Below are 18,929 nucleotides of genomic sequence, written 5' to 3'. Positions count from 1 at the left end.
GGGCATCTGTCTGTGCTCTCTGTCTCTCCTCGCTGCAGCCCTGGGCACAGAGCCTGCGTAGCGCTGGGGGTGCTCAGCCCTCGTGGACCAATGTGCTGGGCCCTCAATCTCTACTCAGGGCAGACCTTCCCCACAGGGACACGCAGGACAAAGCAGCATGGAAAGGGAACCCTTGGCTTGAAGCTGTCCCTGCTGAGCTCTGCCCTACAATTCCCTGGCTACCCCCAAGAAAGCGGGAAGAATCCTTTTGGCTTCACATGTAGCTCTGATTCCATCTCTCCGTCCCCTGAAGACTGGGTCGTGTGCAAGAGCCTGCCCCTTTCCAGGGCGGGGAAGCCGCGATTGGAGGGCCCTGGCCTAGAGGTTCACAGTGACTCTGCCTAACTGCTGGGCTCCTGACCTGGCCCTGCCGGCAGCTCCAGCCATAGAATATGAGAAGCTTCAGCTTCTGGGCCAGCAGCCAGAACCAGCCCCTCGGGGAGCTGCCCTGAGATTGCCAGCCCAGGTCAGAGCAGTGGGGCTCAGGGAGAGCAGGGGCCGTTGGGGAATATTTCCCACGCGTCACTTAGTGGGTAGCGCCTGCCCTGAAGCAGGGCACTTGGTATCTGCAGCCGGCTGCTCTCGCTGTCCAGTCAGACCTCGGATCCTCGCCTGTAGCATTGTGAACCCGGGGTTAACTGCCCACGGGACAAGCCCGGGTCTAGGAGACTCCATTTGCCTTCTCTCACCTGTTCACTGTTTGTTCTCCCTCAGTCACGGTCTCTCCCAACCCAGTGGTCCCAGTTGTTTCAATCTCTCCAGGAGGCTGATTGCTTCCATGGCTCGTCTCTGGGCCCCGTCTGTCCCGCCATATCTGTTGAGGAAGAGCAGCCAGGACCGAAGGGTGGGTGATTTGCCTGACAACCTTTTCATGCTGGCTTCCATCTCGTTCTCTAGCCAGCCCGAGGCTTGGTTTGCTGTGCCTGTGCTGCATGCGGAGCCACTGCTCTGAGCTGGCCATGGTAATGCTCAGGGCCTTCCCCACACACTTGGCCCCCGATGCCCCCGGTCAGGTTCATGAGGGGTTCATGGGGTTCCCTCCAGTGTGCGTTACCCTGGCACTTGCTGACAGTGCAGCTTAGCTACTTCTTCCTCACTGCCTTCTCCAGGCTCAGCTAGCTAATCAGTCTGTGTCAGCTGCAAACATCACCTCCCATCACAGCCTGGAGCCCTGTGGCACCCACCATTAGCCATGTGCCACGCTGAAAATTCACCATTAGTCCTGTGCTTTGTCTGGAAACATAACTCGTTTCCTACCCTCTGCAAGGGCCTTTGACAGTCCAAATGAATGTCACCGTTTGGTGCCAGACCCAAAGACTGCCAGGGCTGCACTAGGCTCAGTCCTCTCCCATTACTCAGTGCCCGCGTGACGCCATGGGGCAGGCAGGGGAGACGTGCTGGAGTCCAGTTGTGCACAGCCATGCCCAGTGCTACGGCACAGCTCAGAATGCTGCTTCCTGGAAGGTCTCCAGCCCTTGCTGCTGGGCATGGGCCAACCAGCCCGGCTCAGTGACTGACCGGCCTCTGTGCCCACCCCACATGCTTCCAGCTAGGGCCGGTTCCACTGCAAAGCTGGCAGCTTTAGGACACCGGTGCCCCAAACACAGTAGACCCAGAATGCCAGGCCAGCACCCACACACGGGCCCGTTACCTCTGCCCCCAGGTGCCAGGAGGAGCTGCAGGAAGAGACGAACACCTGTCAGGGGTGGTGCAGGAAATCTTAACGCTGCCTCAGCACAGGGCTCTGGATCTGCCCTCGCAGGGTCTCGCCTCACCATGCGTTGCTGTGACACCTCCAAGGGCAGCAGCATGTGCCTCAGGCCCCCGCTGCCAGAGCCCTGACAGCACCACCTGCCCTCCCCAGAGCCACCCAGGGGCCTGACTGGTGACCTCCTGGCTGGTTTGCAACGTCTGCCCAGAGCTGCAGGCTGCACCTGGAGAGGAAACACTTGGGCACATACTGGCTGGAGAAATGTCTGCCAGGCTGCAGCAGGGTTTATCCCCCCCACCCTGGCCCTTGTGCCTCACCCCTGCAGGGAGGAGAGTGACCTGGGCCGAAGGGGGCAGGGAGGTACCACTCCACCAATGCTTTCCCACAGTGGCTGCTGAAAGACCAGGAGCTGGGACTGACTATTGGTGGCAGGTGGCCTGGGCTGGCTTTTCTCTCTGAGGGGGAGGGAAGAGGTGCTGGCTCCCTGGGCAGTGGGAGCTGAGGGAAGCCCCCTTACCTCAACTCACTGCCGTGATTTGAGAGGGGCTAGCAGGGAGTTGCTGGCCTGTTCACGTTAGAAATTCCTCCAGTGCTGACAGCTCTGTTTGCATTCCTGCGTGCACCCCAGCCAGGACAGGGGCGTTCCTTGGTGCTGCCAGGAGTGCGACGCTCCAGAGCGAGTAGCCAAGGCCCCGAAGGCGGCAGAGTGCAGCGTGAGGGGCTGGAAGCGCTCGTCTGAGGCAGGGACACCGTGAGATGGGGAGGGCAGGCAGTTAGTGTGTGGTGCTGCACCTACTGTACACACAGGGCTCCCTGCCCCTCGCTCGCTCCTGGTGCTGGCAGGAGGCCCAGGGTGACAGAACACAGTGCCTCTGAGTGTGTGGAGGTGCTAGTGCATAGCCCTAGCTTCATGTTACCTGTAACCCCAGTGCTGCATCGACTGCACCCCCCTTATCCGGGGCTCGGCTCTCGGGGCCACGCCAGGGTTTCCTCCAGCTGCTCTCACATTCTTAGGCTCCACATGGAAAAGCGGCTCCTGGGCGACAGCTGGCAGGGGAGGCTGTTTGCACTACACAGCTCTTGCTTGTTCTGCCCTGTGGCACCTCTCCCAGGATGCCTGGACGCAGAGCTGTGGCTGCCCAAAGAGAATGCCAGGGCCTGTTTCCCTCCAATTTAGCCAACCAGGCTGCAGCGCTGGCATGAGCTCCTGGCGCTACTTGCAGGACAGAAGCTCTTCTGCTGTGGACTCAGACAGCCTGACGTCAGCCAGCGCCCACATGCCCATTTCTACAGTGCAGCCCCCTGGGTGGGGGGAACACTTGCTGGGGAACCATGCACCGCATGCTCTCAGGCACTGCTACGACCCCCAGCACCAGAGGGCTGAGGTTCCAACTCAGTGCCACGCCCGGCCCTGGGCTCAGCTTGCGAGGCCGATAGGACTCGGGATGCCTGTAATGGGCACTTTCCCAGGGCATGACATTCACCCACCTCTCTTGGTGCCACTTGCCTCCCAGGCGTACATGTGGTAACCCCACAGTTCAGCACCCCACCCCTGCAGGTCCCCCCATGCTGCAGCTTACCCTGCGCTCCCTCCTTTGCAGCCAGCGTGGGAGTGACCAGTCAGGGTGTGACGCAGGGCCCTGGGCCAGGCTTAAGGCAAGCTGTGACGCAGGAGGGAGCGGGTGGATTGACCGGGGAATGTCCTTTAGTTTTACTGGGGCTGTCTGCATGGGGGAGGGGAGAGCAGGGGTGACTTTAGGTGAGGGACGGTACCTGAGCCTGTGACCTGAGCCAGGAAGGGGGTGGGGCGAGGCGACACCTTTGCCCGGGAAGCTGGACAAAGGGAGGGAGCCTGCTGGAGGGGTTTTTGGTTTCAGTTGTGGGCTGGCTGGGAAGACACAGGGAACCCCAAGTCTGGGGTCTAAGCTCCTTGCCCCCCTGAGGGACCTGACAGAGGGGTCCTGGTTGTACCTACGAGCCCTGCTTGGGACTGTGTTCCTGTCGTCTAATAAACCTTCTGTTCTACTGCTCCCCAGTCACTTACTGCAGGAAGCGCTGTCCATGGGGTGCAGTAGATCCCACTCCTGCCACCAGTTGTCACGGAGTGTGGGGGACTCAGGGCCCTGCACCCCCGGCTTCCTGCGATTCACCGGGACTCTCAGCCAGTCAGTAACACAGAAGGTTTATTAGACGACAGGAACATGGTCCCAAGCAGGGCTTGTAGGTACAACCAGGAACCCCCAACCAGGTCCTTCTGGGGGGCAAGGAGCTTAGACCCCAGATTTGGGGTTCCCTGCCTCTTCCCAGCCAGCCCAAAACTGAAACCAAACACCCCTCCAGCTGACTCACTCCCCTCCCCCCCGGCTCCTCCTCCTCTCTCTTTGTCCCGTTTCCTGGGCAAAGGTGTCACCTCGCCCCACTCTCCTTCTGGCTCAGGTACCATCCCTCACCTAAAGTCATCCCCTGCTCTCCCCTCCCCCACGCAGACAGTTCCAGTAAAACTAAACGACATTCCCCGGTCAATCCACCCGCTCCCTCCTGCGTCACACAAGCAGACCCCCCCCCCACACCACGTCTGTGCTTGGAGCAGGGCCTGCCTCTCCTTGCACACAACCCCAGCAGGCAGGACAACTGGCAGGGGCCCTGCCCCTCACCCTGAGGGGAGAATGACTCACCCTCCACCCCACCCCCACCGCCCTGGATAACATCACTTTGGAAGTATGTGCTGCATTCTCCCACTTCCCATTAGCGAGGGGAGGGGAGGGGAGGGCATTGCTGCAGCCTCCGGCCCCTGAGCTCCCTGCTACTGGAATTACTGATCCAGCGTGAAACCGCAGCTGACGGGCTCCCGCTCCCTTTGGAAAGGAACCGCACGCTTGTCTGACATCAGCGCTTTGATTACATTCCCGTCTGCCTCACTCCGCATCACCTTCCAGCACAGACGCCAGCTGGTGGGCAGGCTGGCGCTAGGCGGTGTGCCGGGATGGCACCACGGAGCCACCAGGAGTGCGAATTCCCTGGCACCCCCCGGTCCCAGCCTGACCCGGGGCCTGCTCCGGACGCGCCCAGCTCCCCGTGGAGACACCGGCCTCCACGTCACGGCTGACAGGCTGGGCCTTGCCCACCGGCACACAGCGCGTCCCTGGCACTGCTGAGCTGGATCCCAGCTGTCCTTTGGCCAGGCCCCTCCACTAACCACGCTGCCACCGGTTCCTCACACGGCAGCTAACCCCCCTGGGCTGGGCCCAGGCAGAGGGGCTTGCGGCTACAGCCCAGCTCATGGGGAGGGGGCCCCGTTTCACACGTCTCTATGGTGGGGCAGGCAGGGGGAGGGGACTGGACAGCAAATGGGCCACAACCCTCCAAACTGACTCCAGGGAAGCAGGAAACACCCCCAACCTCCCCAGCCTGAGCAGAAGCAGGAGTTCCCTTGGCTTTGCGGCTACCCCCAGCCATCCATGGGCCAGTGCTCCAGGCTCTGGGCCTGCTCAGAGGGAACATTCAGCTACTCTTGGGCCACCAGCCCTGATGCTTCCTCCCCTCCACATGTCTCACCCGGGCCCTTCCCCACCTCACCTGGCCCCTCCCCAGCCCCTGACTCTGGCCAACATCCAACCAACCAGGGAGGGGTGGAGGAAAAAACATCAGGCAAAGGTGTAGAAAACCTGTTTCTTGTATTAAAACATCTAGAAAACAGTGGGACCCGGTGTTCTGGGAAGTGGCTTGTCAGGCTGGGGAAGGCGGGAGCCCTGGCCCTGGAGGCAGGTACCCAGGTGGGTCGGTGCTCAGCCCTTGCTCAGCCCAGGGTCCTGGGTCTGTCATTTATGAGCAGGATGGCGCGTCCTAGCACGACGACACGCACCCACCCCCCCGAGCCCAGCCTCCCCCCTCCTTTGGATCCTTCAGGTCCCCTGCACTCAGGTGAGGTAGGACCCATCCCCAAGTCCCTCCCTGGAGGGATGAGGGGTTTCTGTGTTAAATGGAGAGGTATCAACGCAAGGGGGCGCATCCTTCCCCCCCCCCCACAGCCCCAGCTGCAATCCCGCCTGCCCTGGCCTCTTCCTTAGCGTCTCCACAGGTAGGTCTGGATGGAGTCAGCTGCAGCCACAGCCTCAATGTAGCCAACGCCTGGGTCTGAGATCCCGAATGGCACGTCCGTGGGGTACCTGGGGAGAGCGAGGGGGTGGTGAGGCACACGGGAGAGAGGGAGGCAGGTCTGACGGAATCAGAGGCAGCTGGAGTTGAGGGGGGCTGGAGGGCTGGGAGGGGCTTTGGGGCTCTCCCCCAGGAGGTTTCTTTTCTAAAGCACCCACATCCTGGGAACCCACCTGCCGAGCTCCTGCCCCACTTGGAGAAAGGCAGGCCGGGTCTGGACCAGGATGCTACACTCATGGGCCGTGCCAGGCACTCACCTGTTCAGGACCACGAGCACAGCGGCACCATCCGGGCACAGGAAGGCCGCGTACTCCAGGTTGCACTTGTAGCATTTCTTGGAGATGACCAGCCGCACACGCTGGGAGCCCTCGGGGATGAACTTGCTGCACAGACAAGATGGGGAGCAGTGAGTGCACAGCACAAACAACGTTTGGAAAGATTGTTAAGTGGCCCCCCAAGACCCTCTGCAATTTTCAAGTGGTCCTCAAAAAAAAAAAAGTTTGAGAACCACTGGTCTAGTGCTCCACTCCAGCCCCAGCTGCATTAAAGATGGAATTTAGATCCAGGAACCGCCCAGGCAGCTGTGCCTTTTCCTAGGCTGCTGGGATCTAGTGCACGGCTGGCTACTCGCTGCAAACCAGCACAAGGATGGGTGCTGGGAGCAGCAGGATCCCATCACAGCATTGCTGCAAGTCAGCTGGGATCAGAAACGCACACTCAGGCCAAAGGGGCACATTCAGCCTGGCGTGTCCAGGCACACGTACACACATGACGAGCTGCACCCACCCCCCTGTTCACGTGCACAGGACATACAGTGCCAGCTGCACCGGGCAGCTCAGCCCTCTCGGAGCCTTCGGCAGGGCCCAGCTCACCTGAAATGCCCCATGTGGTAGAACATGGGCTGCTTGTAGAAGAGATCCTTGCTGCTGTCCACGATGACCGGGCTGTCCACGTAGTTCTTGCTCCAGTTGGGCCCCCCCTCCAGGTCCAGGGCCAGGTTCCAGTCGGTCCAGCCAGTGACGTAGTAGTTCAGGTTCTGTGAGGAGACGAAGAGGCTCAGCTGGAGGCTCGTGGGGGCCGAGCTGCTCCCGTCCCCCGAAGGAGGCTGAAGCAGTGTGCGCCGGGGAGGCCTTACCATCAGGATGCTGTGGCTGTACTTGCTCCCTCGGTCCCAGCCGCCCAGAACCACCCTGGGCTCCCAGAAGGAGGCCCCTGTGGAGGCCTCTGTGGAAAGCAGGTAGTAGCTGGGGAAGAGGTGGTGAGTGATGGACAGCGTGAGGTCGATGGGAGCCAGGAAGTCCAGGTACCAGTGGATGCCGATGCCGTTGATGAAGCTGGCAGCCACGGGGTCATTCAGGACCTGAGAGGAGGACGGAGGAGGAGTCACCTGCTGCCAAGGCCATCACCAGGGGTGGGGGGGCCAGGCTGGTGCCAAACCCCCCCCCCCCCCGCAAGCCACGCTGCCTGCTCGGCAGGGGCGGCTCTAGGAATTTGGCCGCCCCAAGCAGGGCGGCATGCCGCAGGGGGCGCGCTGCCGGTCCCGCGGCTCCGGGGGACCTCTTGCAGACCTGCCTGCGGAAGGTCCGCCGGAGCCGCCTTCCAGCAAAATGCCACCCCAAGCGCGCACTTGGCGCGCTGGGGTCTGGAGCCGGCCCTGCTGCTCGGAACAGCAGGCTCCCCAGCGAGGGAGCCGGGCAGGGCCCAGGCGCGTGGACTCACCACTTCCGCCCAGTAGGGCAGCATCACTCGCTGGTCGTCCAGCATGATGAGCTGGATGCCCTTGTGCGAGCTGTTGGCCAGTGCCGGGCCCAGGTCCTGGGCGATGAAGTCCCGCTGGTGCTCGGGGGAGAAGCCCAGGCACTGGAAGGGGTAGAAGACAATCTCCCCAGCCGTGGGCTCGTTCCCAGCCGTCACCGCCCAGAACGTCAGGTTGTGCTTGGCGTATTCGTCCAGGAACCTGGGGGCCGGGGAGACAAGAAACATTAGCAGCCCCAGCCCCGCCCCGCAGCGCCCCTCCTGGGGTGCAGAGACCAGTCCCTCTGCCCCCCCCCATAGTCTGTAGAGACCTTGTGACGCAGGAGGGAGCGGGGTGGACTGACCTGGGAATGTCCTTTAGTTTTACTGGGGATGTCTGCGTGGGGGAGGGGAGAGCAGGGGTGACTTTAGGTGCGGGACGGTACCTGAGCCTGTAACCTGAGCCAGGAGGGGGTGGGGCGAGGCGACACCGGGAAGCTGGACAAAGGGAGGGAGCCTGCTGGAGGGGTTTTTGGTTTCAGTTTTGGGCTGGCTGGGAAGAGGCAGGAACCCCAAGTCTGGGGTCTAAGCTCCTTGCCCCCCTGAGGGACCGGGCTGAGGGGTTCTGGTTGTACCTACAAGCCCTGCTTGGGACTGTGTTCCTGTCATCTAATAAACCTGCTGTGTTACTGGCTGGCTGAGAGTCCCGGTGAATCGCAGGAAGTGGGGGTGCAGGGCCCTGACTCCCCCACACTCCGTGACAGACCTCACCACAATAAGATCATTTGAGGGCAGTTCTTTGGGCTGGACGATACTGGGGGTCAGACCGATGCTCACAATGGGCCCTTCTGTGACTGTCATTTTGCCGGCTCAGGGAGCTCACATGGGCTCCTCCGATGCCCCATCCCCAACACCCACCCAGCCCCTTCCCTCGCACAGCCCCAGGGCCAGCTGTACCCTCTGAGACCCGCCCCATCCTGACGGCTCCTCTCCCAGGAGAGCCCCCGCCCCGGGCTGCCCTTTACCTGATGAAGTAGTTGGCCCAGGTCTTGTGATACTTGTCCCCCGGCTTCCCCTTCAGCGTGCCCCTGCCTGTCATGGCTCCGTTGGTCTTCAGCCAGGTGGGGGACGTCCAGGGACTGGCGTACAGGGAGAGCGGTGTCCTGGCCATGGCCTGGGCATGCTGGAGAATGGGGATCTGAGGAGCAGGGGGAGGCAGTGGATCATGTGTTGCAGTGGCCCCGTAAGCGAATCTCTGCAGACCCCCTGCCCCACGGGAGCCTCCCTCCACCCACAGCCTCTCCTGTGAAATGAAGCCCCCATGTCAGGCTGCCCTGGGGCGAGGGCTGAGCAGAATTCGGCCATTGTACAGGTGAGAGCAGGGCCCAGGGACACGTGGGACGTGGCACCTCATGGCCCTGACCCAACCAGCCAGCCTGGCCTTGACGGGCCTCAGGGGCCCCAGTGCCCCCAGAAGGGGCTGGGAGACACCTGCCCAGGGGGCTGTGCCAGCATCAGCTGGAGAGACGAGGGTGATGGTGATGGGGCAAGTGTCGAGGGGGGGCTCAGCCCCAGCCCGTGATGGCCACAGGAAACACCTGGCATCAGGCAAGACCCGGGAGCTTGGCCAAGGAGCGAACTGAGACTGGTCCCTGTGACGAAGTGGGACTGTTCTTAATGTTTCCTCTGAATACTGTGGGGGGCCCTCAGTTTCTGGCAGACCCTCTGTCAGTTGGGAGCTGGCTGGGGATGAGGAGTGAGGGCAGACGTGGGGGTCTGGCTCACTGGGCCCCGGAATGGACCTGGCTGAGGGATCCCGTTCGCTGTACCTACAAGCTCTGTGTTAGCCCGTGTTCCTGTCATCTAATAAACCTCTGTGTTACTGGCTGGCTGAGAGTCACGTCTGACTGCGCAGTGGGGGGGCAGGACCCTGTGGCTCCCCCAGGACCCCGCCTGGGCGGACTCGCTGGGGGAAGCGCACGGAGGGGCAGGGGATGCTGAATGCTCCAAGGAGAGACCCAGGAGGTGAAGCCGTGTGAGCTTCTTGCCCTGCAGACAGGCTGCTCCGAGGGAGAGGAGGCTCCCCAAAGTCCTGACTGGCTTTGTGGGGAGCAGTTCCAGAGCATCGCCCGGGGACTCCATGACAGTCCCTCCCTGCTCCATCCTGTGCCGGAGGCCTTGCCCTCGCCTTCCCCAGGGTAGGCTCCCCTTCCCTGCTTCCAGTGCCCCCGAGCCAGTCCCCCTGCCCCGCTTCCAGCGCCGCCCCCCAGCCAGTCCCCCTGCCCCGCTTCCAGCGCCGCCCCCCAGCCAGTCCCCCTGCCCCGCTTCCAGTGCCGCCCCAGCCAGTCCCCTGCCCCGCTTCCAGCGCCGCCCCAGCCAGTCCCCTGCCCGCTTCCAGCGCCGCCCCAGCCAGTCCCCTGCCCCGCCTCCAGCGCCGCCCCAGCCAGTCCCCTGCCCCACCTCCAGTGCCCCCAGCCAGTCCCCCTTCCCTGCCTCCAGCGCCCCCAGCCAGTCCCCTGCCCCGCTTCCAGCGCTGGCCCCGAGCCAGTCCCCTGCCCCACTTCCAGCGCCCCCAGCCAGTCCCCTTCCCGCCTCCAGCAGCCCCCAGCCAGTCCCCTGCCCCGCTTCCAGCGCCGGCCCCCGAGCCAGTCCCCTTCCCTGCCTCCAGTTCCCCCAGCCAGTCCCCCTTCCCCACCACAGCTCCTCCCCACCCAGGGCCCTTGCTCCCCAAGGGAACTGCTCACTTTCAGCTTTGTGTCCTCCTCAGTCAGGCTGAAGTTCCTCAGCTCAAAGTCCCCCTCGGAGTCGTCGTAGGTGTAGAGGCGGACCGAGAAGTCACAGCTGGCCATGGGGATGCGGACCAGGTTGTACTCGATCCCTGTGGGACAGGAAGGAGGTGACCCGGGACCCAGAGCTGAGTGGACAGTAGGAGGAGGGAACCTGGCCCGTGGGCATTGCTGTGTCCTGGGGGTCAGCAGCCCTGCTCGCCCCGCCATGCCTGAATCTCCAGGGCTCAGCCCCACGACTCACCTTCCTCTGAGAAGTACGACTTGAGTAGGTTGGTCTGGGCACCCGGGGACAGGGCCATGATGTTCATGGCGGCAGAGTCTGTGAGAGCCCCACCAAAGCCCTTCACTTTCTGGTACCGTTGCGCCGAGTCCAGCTTCAGCAACAGATCTGCGGGGCAGAGAGCAGCCCAGCTCAGAGCCCTGCAGCTGGCAGCAAGGGCCAGGGACAGCGGCCAGCCCTGCCCTTGGCATCCCTAGTGCCCAAGCCGATACCTGGGGCCGTGGCGTCGCTCTGGAACCTCCCCTCGCTGCGCTCCAGCCGCTTGCCTGCCTTGCTGCTCTCATACTTGGCGTACGTGCCCAGGGCCGGGACGACAACGGGGTCCAGCGTGTCACAATAGGAGGCGTTGCACTCACACACCAGAGAGTCATGGCCAAAGTTCTTGGCATTGCAGGGACGGCCGCCTAGGGATGGGGAGACAGACAGGGCTGGGGCAGGGCTCCGGGTACAGTTTGGGCTTCCCCACCCCTCCTGGGAGAGGATATCCCCTCCCCCCACCAACCCCATTCCTCCGAGCTCTGGGGATGCCCCTGAGCAAGGCCCCTCCCACACAGTCCCAGGCACCCATCCCAGGTGCAGCAGGGTTCCCAGCACACCCGTTTGGTCTCTCAACCCCCAAGACTCCTGCACTAGCCGATACCCCACAATGCCACCTCCCCACCCCGAGGAGAAGCGCAGCGGCTGAGCTGCACCCAGGAGGGACCCTCCCCCTGGGGCACACACATGACACATCACAAGCACTTACCTGCCGCCCCGGGCGCTGTCTGGATGAAAAGGAACCAGCCCATGATGCTGGCACACCCGGCCCACATGGCGCCTTTCCTGCCCAGCGCCACCCCCACAGCCAGTCCCAGCAAGCACGGCGCCGGGCACCTGGGCCTGAAAGCAGGATGGAGGCTGTGAGTGTCGGGGCCGCTGGGTCACTCGCTCCCCACTCAGCAGCTCCAGCCTCAGGAGCAGTCAGGCGAGCCCAGCACCGCAGGGACTCCTGGAGCAGCACATGGGGCGAAGGGGAGGGCAAGGTGCTCACAAGAGGCCGTGTCATGGAACAGAGCTGGATGCCCCAGCAGAGTCCTCTCCACCTGCGCCCCCCTGGCATGGCTTGGGCTGAGTCAGCTCTGTGGCCCCAGGATAACCTGTCTGCCCTGCCCAGTTCCCCTTGCAGCCAGGGCCTGGCCCGGTCCTGCTGCTTTCCCTTTTGTGGCACCCAGACTTTCCTCCAGCTCTGCCCCCACAGCAAAGGCTCCTATCTCTGCACTGGGCTGGCACCTTGTCACGGGGTCCCCGGACGACACTCTGGGACTGCTCCCCACCAAGCCAGTCAGGACTCTGGGGAGCCTCCTCTCCCTCGGAGCAGACTGTCTGCAGGGCAAGAAGCTCACACGGCTTCACCTCCCCGGTCTCTCCTTGGAGCATTCAGCATCCCCTGTCCCTCCGTGCGCTTCCCACAGCGAGTCCGCCCAGGCGGGCTCCTGGGGGGGGCCACAGGGTCCTGCCCCCCCACTTCGCAGTCAGGCGTGACTCTCAGCTAGCCAGTGACACAGAGGTTTATTAGATGACAGGAACACGGGCTAAAACAGAGCTTGTAGGTACAGAGAACAGGACCCCTCAGCCGGGTCCATTCTGGGGCCCAGTGAGCCAGACCCCCACATCTGCCCTCACTTCCTGTCCCCAGCCAGCCCCAAACTGTCACCCCCTCCAGCCCCTCCTTCTCAGGCCTTTGTCTCTTTCCCAGGCCAGGAGGTCACCTAATCTCTTTGTTCACCTTTAGCCATCCCCTTGCAGGGGGGAAGGGCCCCGGCCATTTGTTGCCAGGATACAGAGTGTCGGCCATTTATGCACACTGGAGACTTAAGAACTGCATAGGGGAAACTGAGGCACCCAATCAGTATTCCAAGGAAACATTAAGAACAGTCCCACTTCGTCACACCTCTCCCCCGATCTCACCTCGCTCCCCTTCTGCCCGTCTCAATGCCAGGGAGCTGCTTCACTTAGGACTCTGGCCAGGATTCCCCCTTGCCCAGTGAGGCCCCCTCCACCTCCTGCACAGCCAGCTCCAGCCTCTCCCTCACCTTCAAAGCACTACCCAGCTCCACTCCTGGCTCCAGCAGCGTCTCTCCACTCCTACACCTGCTCCACCCTGGCTTCTCCGGCTCCACCCAGCCGCTTGCCAGAGCTGCTCCCTTTCCCGCTCGCCCACTTCTGAATGTGAACCTTCCCACTCAGCCCCCAGGTCTTCCCATCGCCCCCATCCCCAGCACAGGTCCTCAGGCTGGAACACAAGTGCCTCCATGGGATGGGCAGTAATAGCGGGCGCTCTGTATTCCCATGGGGGGCTCAGCAGCCGGGCATGGCTCAACCATTCCGGACACCTTGGGAGACGCTATGCACAAGGGCTCCCAAGTGATGGCTGCACCAGAGCCCTCAGCTCCGGGGAGAGGGGCTATTGGGTGCCTTTAACCTCAGTTTCTGAGCCCTGCTCTGCACAATTGCACCCGCAGCTAAAGCATGTCCGGTCTCCAGCTGAGCTGTGCCCGCTGCTGGTGGTACGTTCTCTGGGCGTCAGCAAATGCAGCATTGCCCCAGCTGGCAGTACACAGGGAGCCCAGCTGGGCCCTGCCCACCCTGCAGAACTTGCTTGGCATTGGGAACATAACTTACATAAGGGACCGAGCAACGTGTCGGCTCAGCGACCACAACTGCCCTTCGCTGGGACTGGCTGTGCCTAGGGGCAAAGTCACCACCACGTCCCAGAGCTCCGGCGTGGGGCAGGCGGTGCAGCACAGCCATGCAAACGCCTCCCCTTCCCACTGCCCCCGTGTGTCATGCATGGGCCTGGGAGCTCGGGGTTCACTAGATCTAGCCACTCCTGGGACTCTGGGCAAATCTCTGCCTCCCACAGAGCCCCAGTTTGCCCTTGTGTGGAATGGGGCAGCTCCTCCCTGCCTCCCTATAGGCCTGTGTGGGTTAACTAATGAACACGTTCCCCGAACAGCCTCAGTCAGCCCCCACGCCCAGCACAGAACAAACCGGACTAGCCCCACTCACCTGGTGAGCCAGCAAACAGAGACCCCCTGGTGCCAAGGCCACAGGTCCTGCTCTGCCTCTCTCCCCAGTCCCCAAGAGACTGGGATGCAGCCGCACCTGCCTGGTGGGGCAGCAGCACCGTGGGAGGAGATGAGCAGACCTGTTCAGCCAGAAGAGTCTGTCACGGGGAGAGGGCGGCTCCCTGGCACTGGCTGAATTCTAAAGGGAATCTGGGGAAGATTTTGCAACTTTTGCTCCAATGTTCCCAGCAGCATTTGCAAATCTCTGGTCACACAACACAACCCAGGAGCGGGGTAGGTCCCGAGTGCTAGTCTGAGGCACAGGGAGAGGACCCTCAGGGGAACCCCCTGCCTGCCCCTCCATCTCCCCTGAATTCCTCCTGTGGACTTTCCCTGATGCACAGGAACAGCCCCAGCTCCAGTCCAGAAACCTGGGGACAGTTCAGAGTTTCTCCTCTGTAATGTGTTTGTGCCACTTCTGCTCTCATCCCTTTTCGGGCTGTTGTCTCAGGGTCCCCCAAGCTGTCCTGGGGGTCTCTGTAAATGCTCAAGTCTCCCCCAGTCTAGACAGCAAACCAAGCACTGTCTCTGCAGACATCTCCGGTTCTCAGCATTGTCTGAGTCACCCCGAAACCCACCTGGCCTCTGGCCACAAGTCTCACGGCAACAGTTCTGCAACCTAATAATCTTTGGTTTGCACATCTCCAACCATCTCCCGCACTGGCATCTCCCGCGAACCCCACCAATCAGCTAGTTCTCGGCTTTCGGCAGAAACCCCATGCGCCCCCTCGGTGAATAGCGAGGAGCTGGCCGGCCAGAGGGTAATATGCCTGCCCAGCACTTCTGCGTCACAGTCACCCCAGCACTCATGCCCGTGGGCTACCTTCCGCGGTCTTTGTAAAGAGGAATGGGCAGTTGTAGGTGCCCTGGCCTCCCAGGGAACCCCTGAGAGCAGCTCCCTCCTCAAGAACCAGTCCACTGGCTCCCCTGGAGAGCTCCAAAAAGCCCTGTGCTAGGAGGCAGAGGTCTTACAACCTTGTTAAAACAACTGTTTATAAAAGCCTCCCCCCCCACACACACACACACTTTCCAGTGCTGCTGTTCGCAGAGGGTGGGTCTGACTGTCCCCCACAATCTCTACCTCTCTCCTAAGAGTTAAACAGGCCACAACAAACAGGTCCCGTGTCTTTCGGTTGCTCTAAAGAGCCAAGATCTGATCAGTGCTGGCCCATTCCCGGCTGGCTCAGCTGCCCTGGCTAGCGTACCTGGCATGGACTGCAGCAGAACCAGCCCTTCCAGGCCAGCACCGAAGGGCAAACTCTGGGGCGTGAACCCCTCCAGTCCTGCCTGGAGCCAGCAGTGCTGGTCTTGTCTGGTAGGTTGTTTCCTAGCACAGAGAAAGGGTGAGGACATCGCAGGTGTGGCAAAGGTTAAAGGGCAAAGTGTTTGTGTTATTCAGCAGGACAGGAGACCCCAAGAGCTTCCTGTGCCCTTAGCCTGGCGGTTCCCCCCTCCCAGCTGCCAGCCCCCTTTCCCTAGAGCCACCCCACAGCTTGAGAGCTCCCAGCATGGCGCTCGTAGTTGCATTGCTCCAGCAGAGCAGCTGGGCCACAGTAGGACTTTGTAATTATTGTGGCGGCTCAGTGTCGGAGCGCCCCAAAGGTGCCAGCAGGAGGCCAGGTGCACCGCAGTGTAGATGCTTCAGCACCAAGGCCCTGGTGGCTCCCAGGAATCACTCAGCTGCATTGCTCAGGGAAAGGGGCTTTCCCTGGGGCAGGCCGGAAAGGGGAAGGCTGCAGAAACCCCAGGGCTCAGTTGGTTCAGGTTTGGGCCCTGGGCAGGTCCAGCTGAGCCAGGCCTCTGCAGGCCTGGGGAGCCCTCTCCGGCTCATTATCTATTCAAGGAAACAGGAGCTGGCAGGCTTCCAGGGCAGACTCACTGAGCGTCTCTCCTTGGTGCCCTCATGCACTGGCTTCCTGCCCAGCCACTGCTGCTCCCCTGCAAATTCCACGCAGCCTTGCACCCGACTGTAACATCCGGCACTCGCAGCCTGTCCCACACGCAGCTCCTCAAAGGGCTTCTTAGGGTTCCCCACTGCACCCAGCTCCTCCGCGGGGCCCGGCTAGCCCGGGGGCCCCTGCACCCGGCTCCTCCGCAGGGCCCGGCTAGCCCGGGGGCCTCTGCACCCAGCTCCTCCGCGGGGCCCGGCTAGCCCGGGGGCCCCTGCACCCGGCTCCTCCGCGGGGCCCGGCTAGCCCGGGGGCCTCTGCACCCAGCTCCTCCTCGGTGCCCGGCTAGCCCGGGGGCCCCTGCTCCCTGCTCCTCCGCGGGGCCCGGCTAGCCGGGGCCCCTGCACCCGGCTCCTCGCGGGCCCGGCTAGCCGGGGCCCTGCACCCGGCTCCTCCGCGGGGCCCGGCTGGCCGGGGCCTCTGCACCCGGCTCCTCCGTGGGGCCCGGCTAGCCCGGGGGCCTCTGCACCCGGCTCCTCCGTGGGGCCCAGCTAGCCCAGGGGCCCCTGCATCCGGGTCCTCTGCGGGGCCCAGCTAGCCCAGGGGCCCCTGCACCCAGCTCCTCCGCGGGGCCCGGCTAGCCCAGGGGCCCCTGCACCCAGCTCCTCCGCGGGGCCCGGCTAGCCCAGGGGCCCCTGCACCCAGCTCCTCCGCGGGGCCCGGCTAGCTCGGGGGGCCCTGCATCCGGCTCCTCCGCAGGGCCCGGCTAGCCCAGGGGCCTCTGCACCCAGCTCCTCCTCAGGGTCATTGTGACACTTCCCTCTGTGTCTCTTCGGCAGAGTGGGGACAGGGCATTAGTCCCTCGGAGCAGCCTGTCTGCAGGGCAAGAAGCTCCCACGGCTTCACCTCCTGGGTCCGACCTCGGAGCATTCAGCATCCCCTGCCCCTCCGTGCGCTTCCCACAGCGAGTCCGCCCAGGCGGGGGACTGGGGGAGCCACAGGGTCCTGCCCCCCCACTGCGCAGTCAGACGTGACTCTCAGCCAGCCAGTAACACAGAGGTTTATTAGATGACAGGAACAGGGTCTGAACCAGAGCTTGTAGGTACAGAGAACAGGACCCCTCAGCCGGGTCCATTCTGGGGCCCAGTGAGTCAGACACCCCCGTCTGCCCTCACTTCCTGTCCCCAGCCAGCTCCCAACTGACACCCCCTCCAGCCCCTCCTTCTCTGGGCTTTGTCTCTTTCCTGGGCCAGGAGGTCACCTGATCTCTTTGGTCACCTTTAACCATCCCCTTGCAGGGGGGAAGGGCCCCGGCCATTTGTTGCCAGGATACAGCGTGTCGGCCATTTATGCACACTGGAGACTTAAGAACTGCATAGGGGAAACTGAGGCACCCACACATTATTCAGAGGAAACATTAAGAACAGTCCCACTTCGACACACACTGGCAGTCTCCATCGGGAGGCTGCTGCAAGTGCATGGGGTGGCATGAGGTTCTGTCTGGGTGTCGCTCAGGTGACAGATGATGGGGGTGGTACTCTTCCAAACGCCACACACAGAATACGCTCCACCCATGAGACACCCTCTCAGACACTGGTGCAAAATATGACCATGCAGCTCGCTCCATGCTGTGGGCTTGGCTAGGCTCTGTCGTGGGTGGGTGGGGATGGCTCTCCCATGCCTGCCCGCTCTTGGTGCCGCAATAAGCTGGCATGCACTGCAGCTGTTCACACCGTGCTCCTCCCCACGAGCTCCATCCGGTGATCCGACAAATAGGAGATCGGCTACACGCTGGCACAGGGTACCGGGGTGAGCCCCACGGAGGGGACGGGCAGCGCATGCTCGGCAAAGCTAGTGGTCCCAGTTCTGCAGACCCAGATGCTGCTGCCTTACTGGCACTGGGGCACGTTTTGGAGGCTTTCTTGCAGCCCGTGAATTCAGTGTCTAGCTTAGCAGAGCCACCTGGGGCTGCCATGGCCATTGAGACGTTACATCCTAGCAAGGCTCTTAGTCAACGGGCTGGTGCCTCCTTGCTGCCAGGCGCTTCTCCGGCCCCCGGGCTCTTCATGGAGCAGCATCACAGGAGCAGCTGGAGAAAGGAGGCTCTGGCTGAACTGGCGCCATCAGACACCCAGCGAGAGGAGCTGTGGCGGGTTCATCGATCACGGGGGGGGGCTCCCTACACCCCCCCCAAAACGATCCCAGTCATAAACCCACCCACCCCCCAGCCCTGTGCCCCCTTTGCCCCCAACCGGACAGGGCAGTGTCCAGCCCCATAGTACGATGTGATCCGCATCGAGCGTGCTGGAGCACAGGCTGCTGTCTGGTTCCCCCAGGGTCCCCCGCACCCCCAGGGGCCTCACTGGGTCATTCCATCCCCCCAGCAGCTGGGCGGGGCTGGGAAAGCTGGATTTTCTAATGACCTCCAGCCCCAAGGTCTACAAGCAGAAACCTGCCCAGGCCACTCCCCATGAGAGAGGGCCCAGCCCCCTGCCACACTGATGCCCACATGGGGGGCTGGGGGAGAATCTGGATTTGATTTTGCAGCTTAGGACCCTTTCTTCCTCCCTCGCCTCCCACCAATGCACCTCGCGGCGGCAGGCGTCCCACCCCGCCCCGGCCATCGCCCCACTGTGCCCACCGGGCACTCACCTGCCCCGGGCAGGGAGCCAAGGGTCTGGGCCACGCACTCCCTGGGCCGCTGCGCCCCCTGCTGGGTCACTGTTTTATAGCACCACTAGTGCATGTCACCTCTGCCAGCAAACTGCCCTGGCCCAGGGGCTCCCAGCCAGGCAGGGCCCCTTGGGGGTGTCTGTGCACGCAGGGCCCGATGCAGGGCCAGCGGCGAGGGGATGCAGATCCCCAAGGCAGCAAGCCCCAAGCCCTGGTTTGCATTACTGGCTGCTGGGCCGTGCTGGGCCCTGGAGCCCGGGGAGTTCCCTGCATTTCCATTTGAGCCACACACAACCTGACCCAAATGTGAGCCACCCCACCCGCCTGCCCCAGCAGGAGGCTCAGTGCCAGCACCTCCCCCCCCCACAGAAGTGGCCCCCTGGAGCCTGCTACTCCTGCCGGCTGGCTCTGGCACCAGTCAGGAGGGGCTGGTGCAGAACCCACCCCTCAGCCCCGTGAGTGGCTCCAGATGCTCTGAAGAGCTTGTGCGGCCACCCAGCGACACGCTGCACTCAGGCAGTCCTTGTGCAAGGTGCAGCTGGCGTGACTCTG

General features: G+C 63.0%; 1 protein-coding gene across 4 annotated transcripts in view; it reads right to left on the bottom strand.

Moving 5' to 3' along the window:
- Positions 1–5,405: 5,405 nt before the first annotated feature.
- GBA (glucosylceramidase beta) overlaps positions 5,406–18,929 on the bottom strand; it is a 28,670-nt gene continuing 15,146 nt past the window's right edge. The window contains exons 4-13 of one of the 4 annotated variants that reach the window (XM_039512846.1): positions 11,454–11,696; positions 10,921–11,112; positions 10,670–10,816; positions 10,384–10,517; positions 8,665–8,837; positions 7,625–7,862; positions 7,041–7,265; positions 6,778–6,941; positions 6,163–6,288; positions 5,406–5,916 (exon numbers count right to left, since the gene is read on the bottom strand). In XM_039512846.1, the coding sequence (XP_039368780.1) occupies positions 5,814–5,916; positions 6,163–6,288; positions 6,778–6,941; positions 7,041–7,265; positions 7,625–7,862; positions 8,665–8,837; positions 10,384–10,517; positions 10,670–10,816; positions 10,921–11,112; positions 11,454–11,520 (1,569 nt within the window). In that variant the 5' untranslated portion in view covers positions 11,521–11,696 and the 3' untranslated portion in view covers positions 5,406–5,813. Of the gene's footprint in view, positions 5,917–6,162; positions 6,289–6,777; positions 6,942–7,040; positions 7,266–7,624; positions 7,863–8,664; positions 8,838–10,383; positions 10,518–10,669; positions 10,817–10,920; positions 11,113–11,453; positions 11,697–17,061; positions 17,794–18,929 lie in introns of those variants that run through there. The other 3 variants (XM_039512845.1, XM_039512847.1, XR_005591057.1) reach the window with 3 other exon arrangements.

Source organism: Mauremys reevesii, linkage group 24 (assembly GCF_016161935.1).
Source record: "Mauremys reevesii isolate NIE-2019 linkage group 24, ASM1616193v1, whole genome shotgun sequence".
NCBI classification, from domain to species: domain Eukaryota; kingdom Metazoa; phylum Chordata; order Testudines; family Geoemydidae; genus Mauremys; species Mauremys reevesii.
Note: the sequence above shows the minus strand (reverse complement) of the source record. Positions and strands in the feature narration are given on the sequence as shown.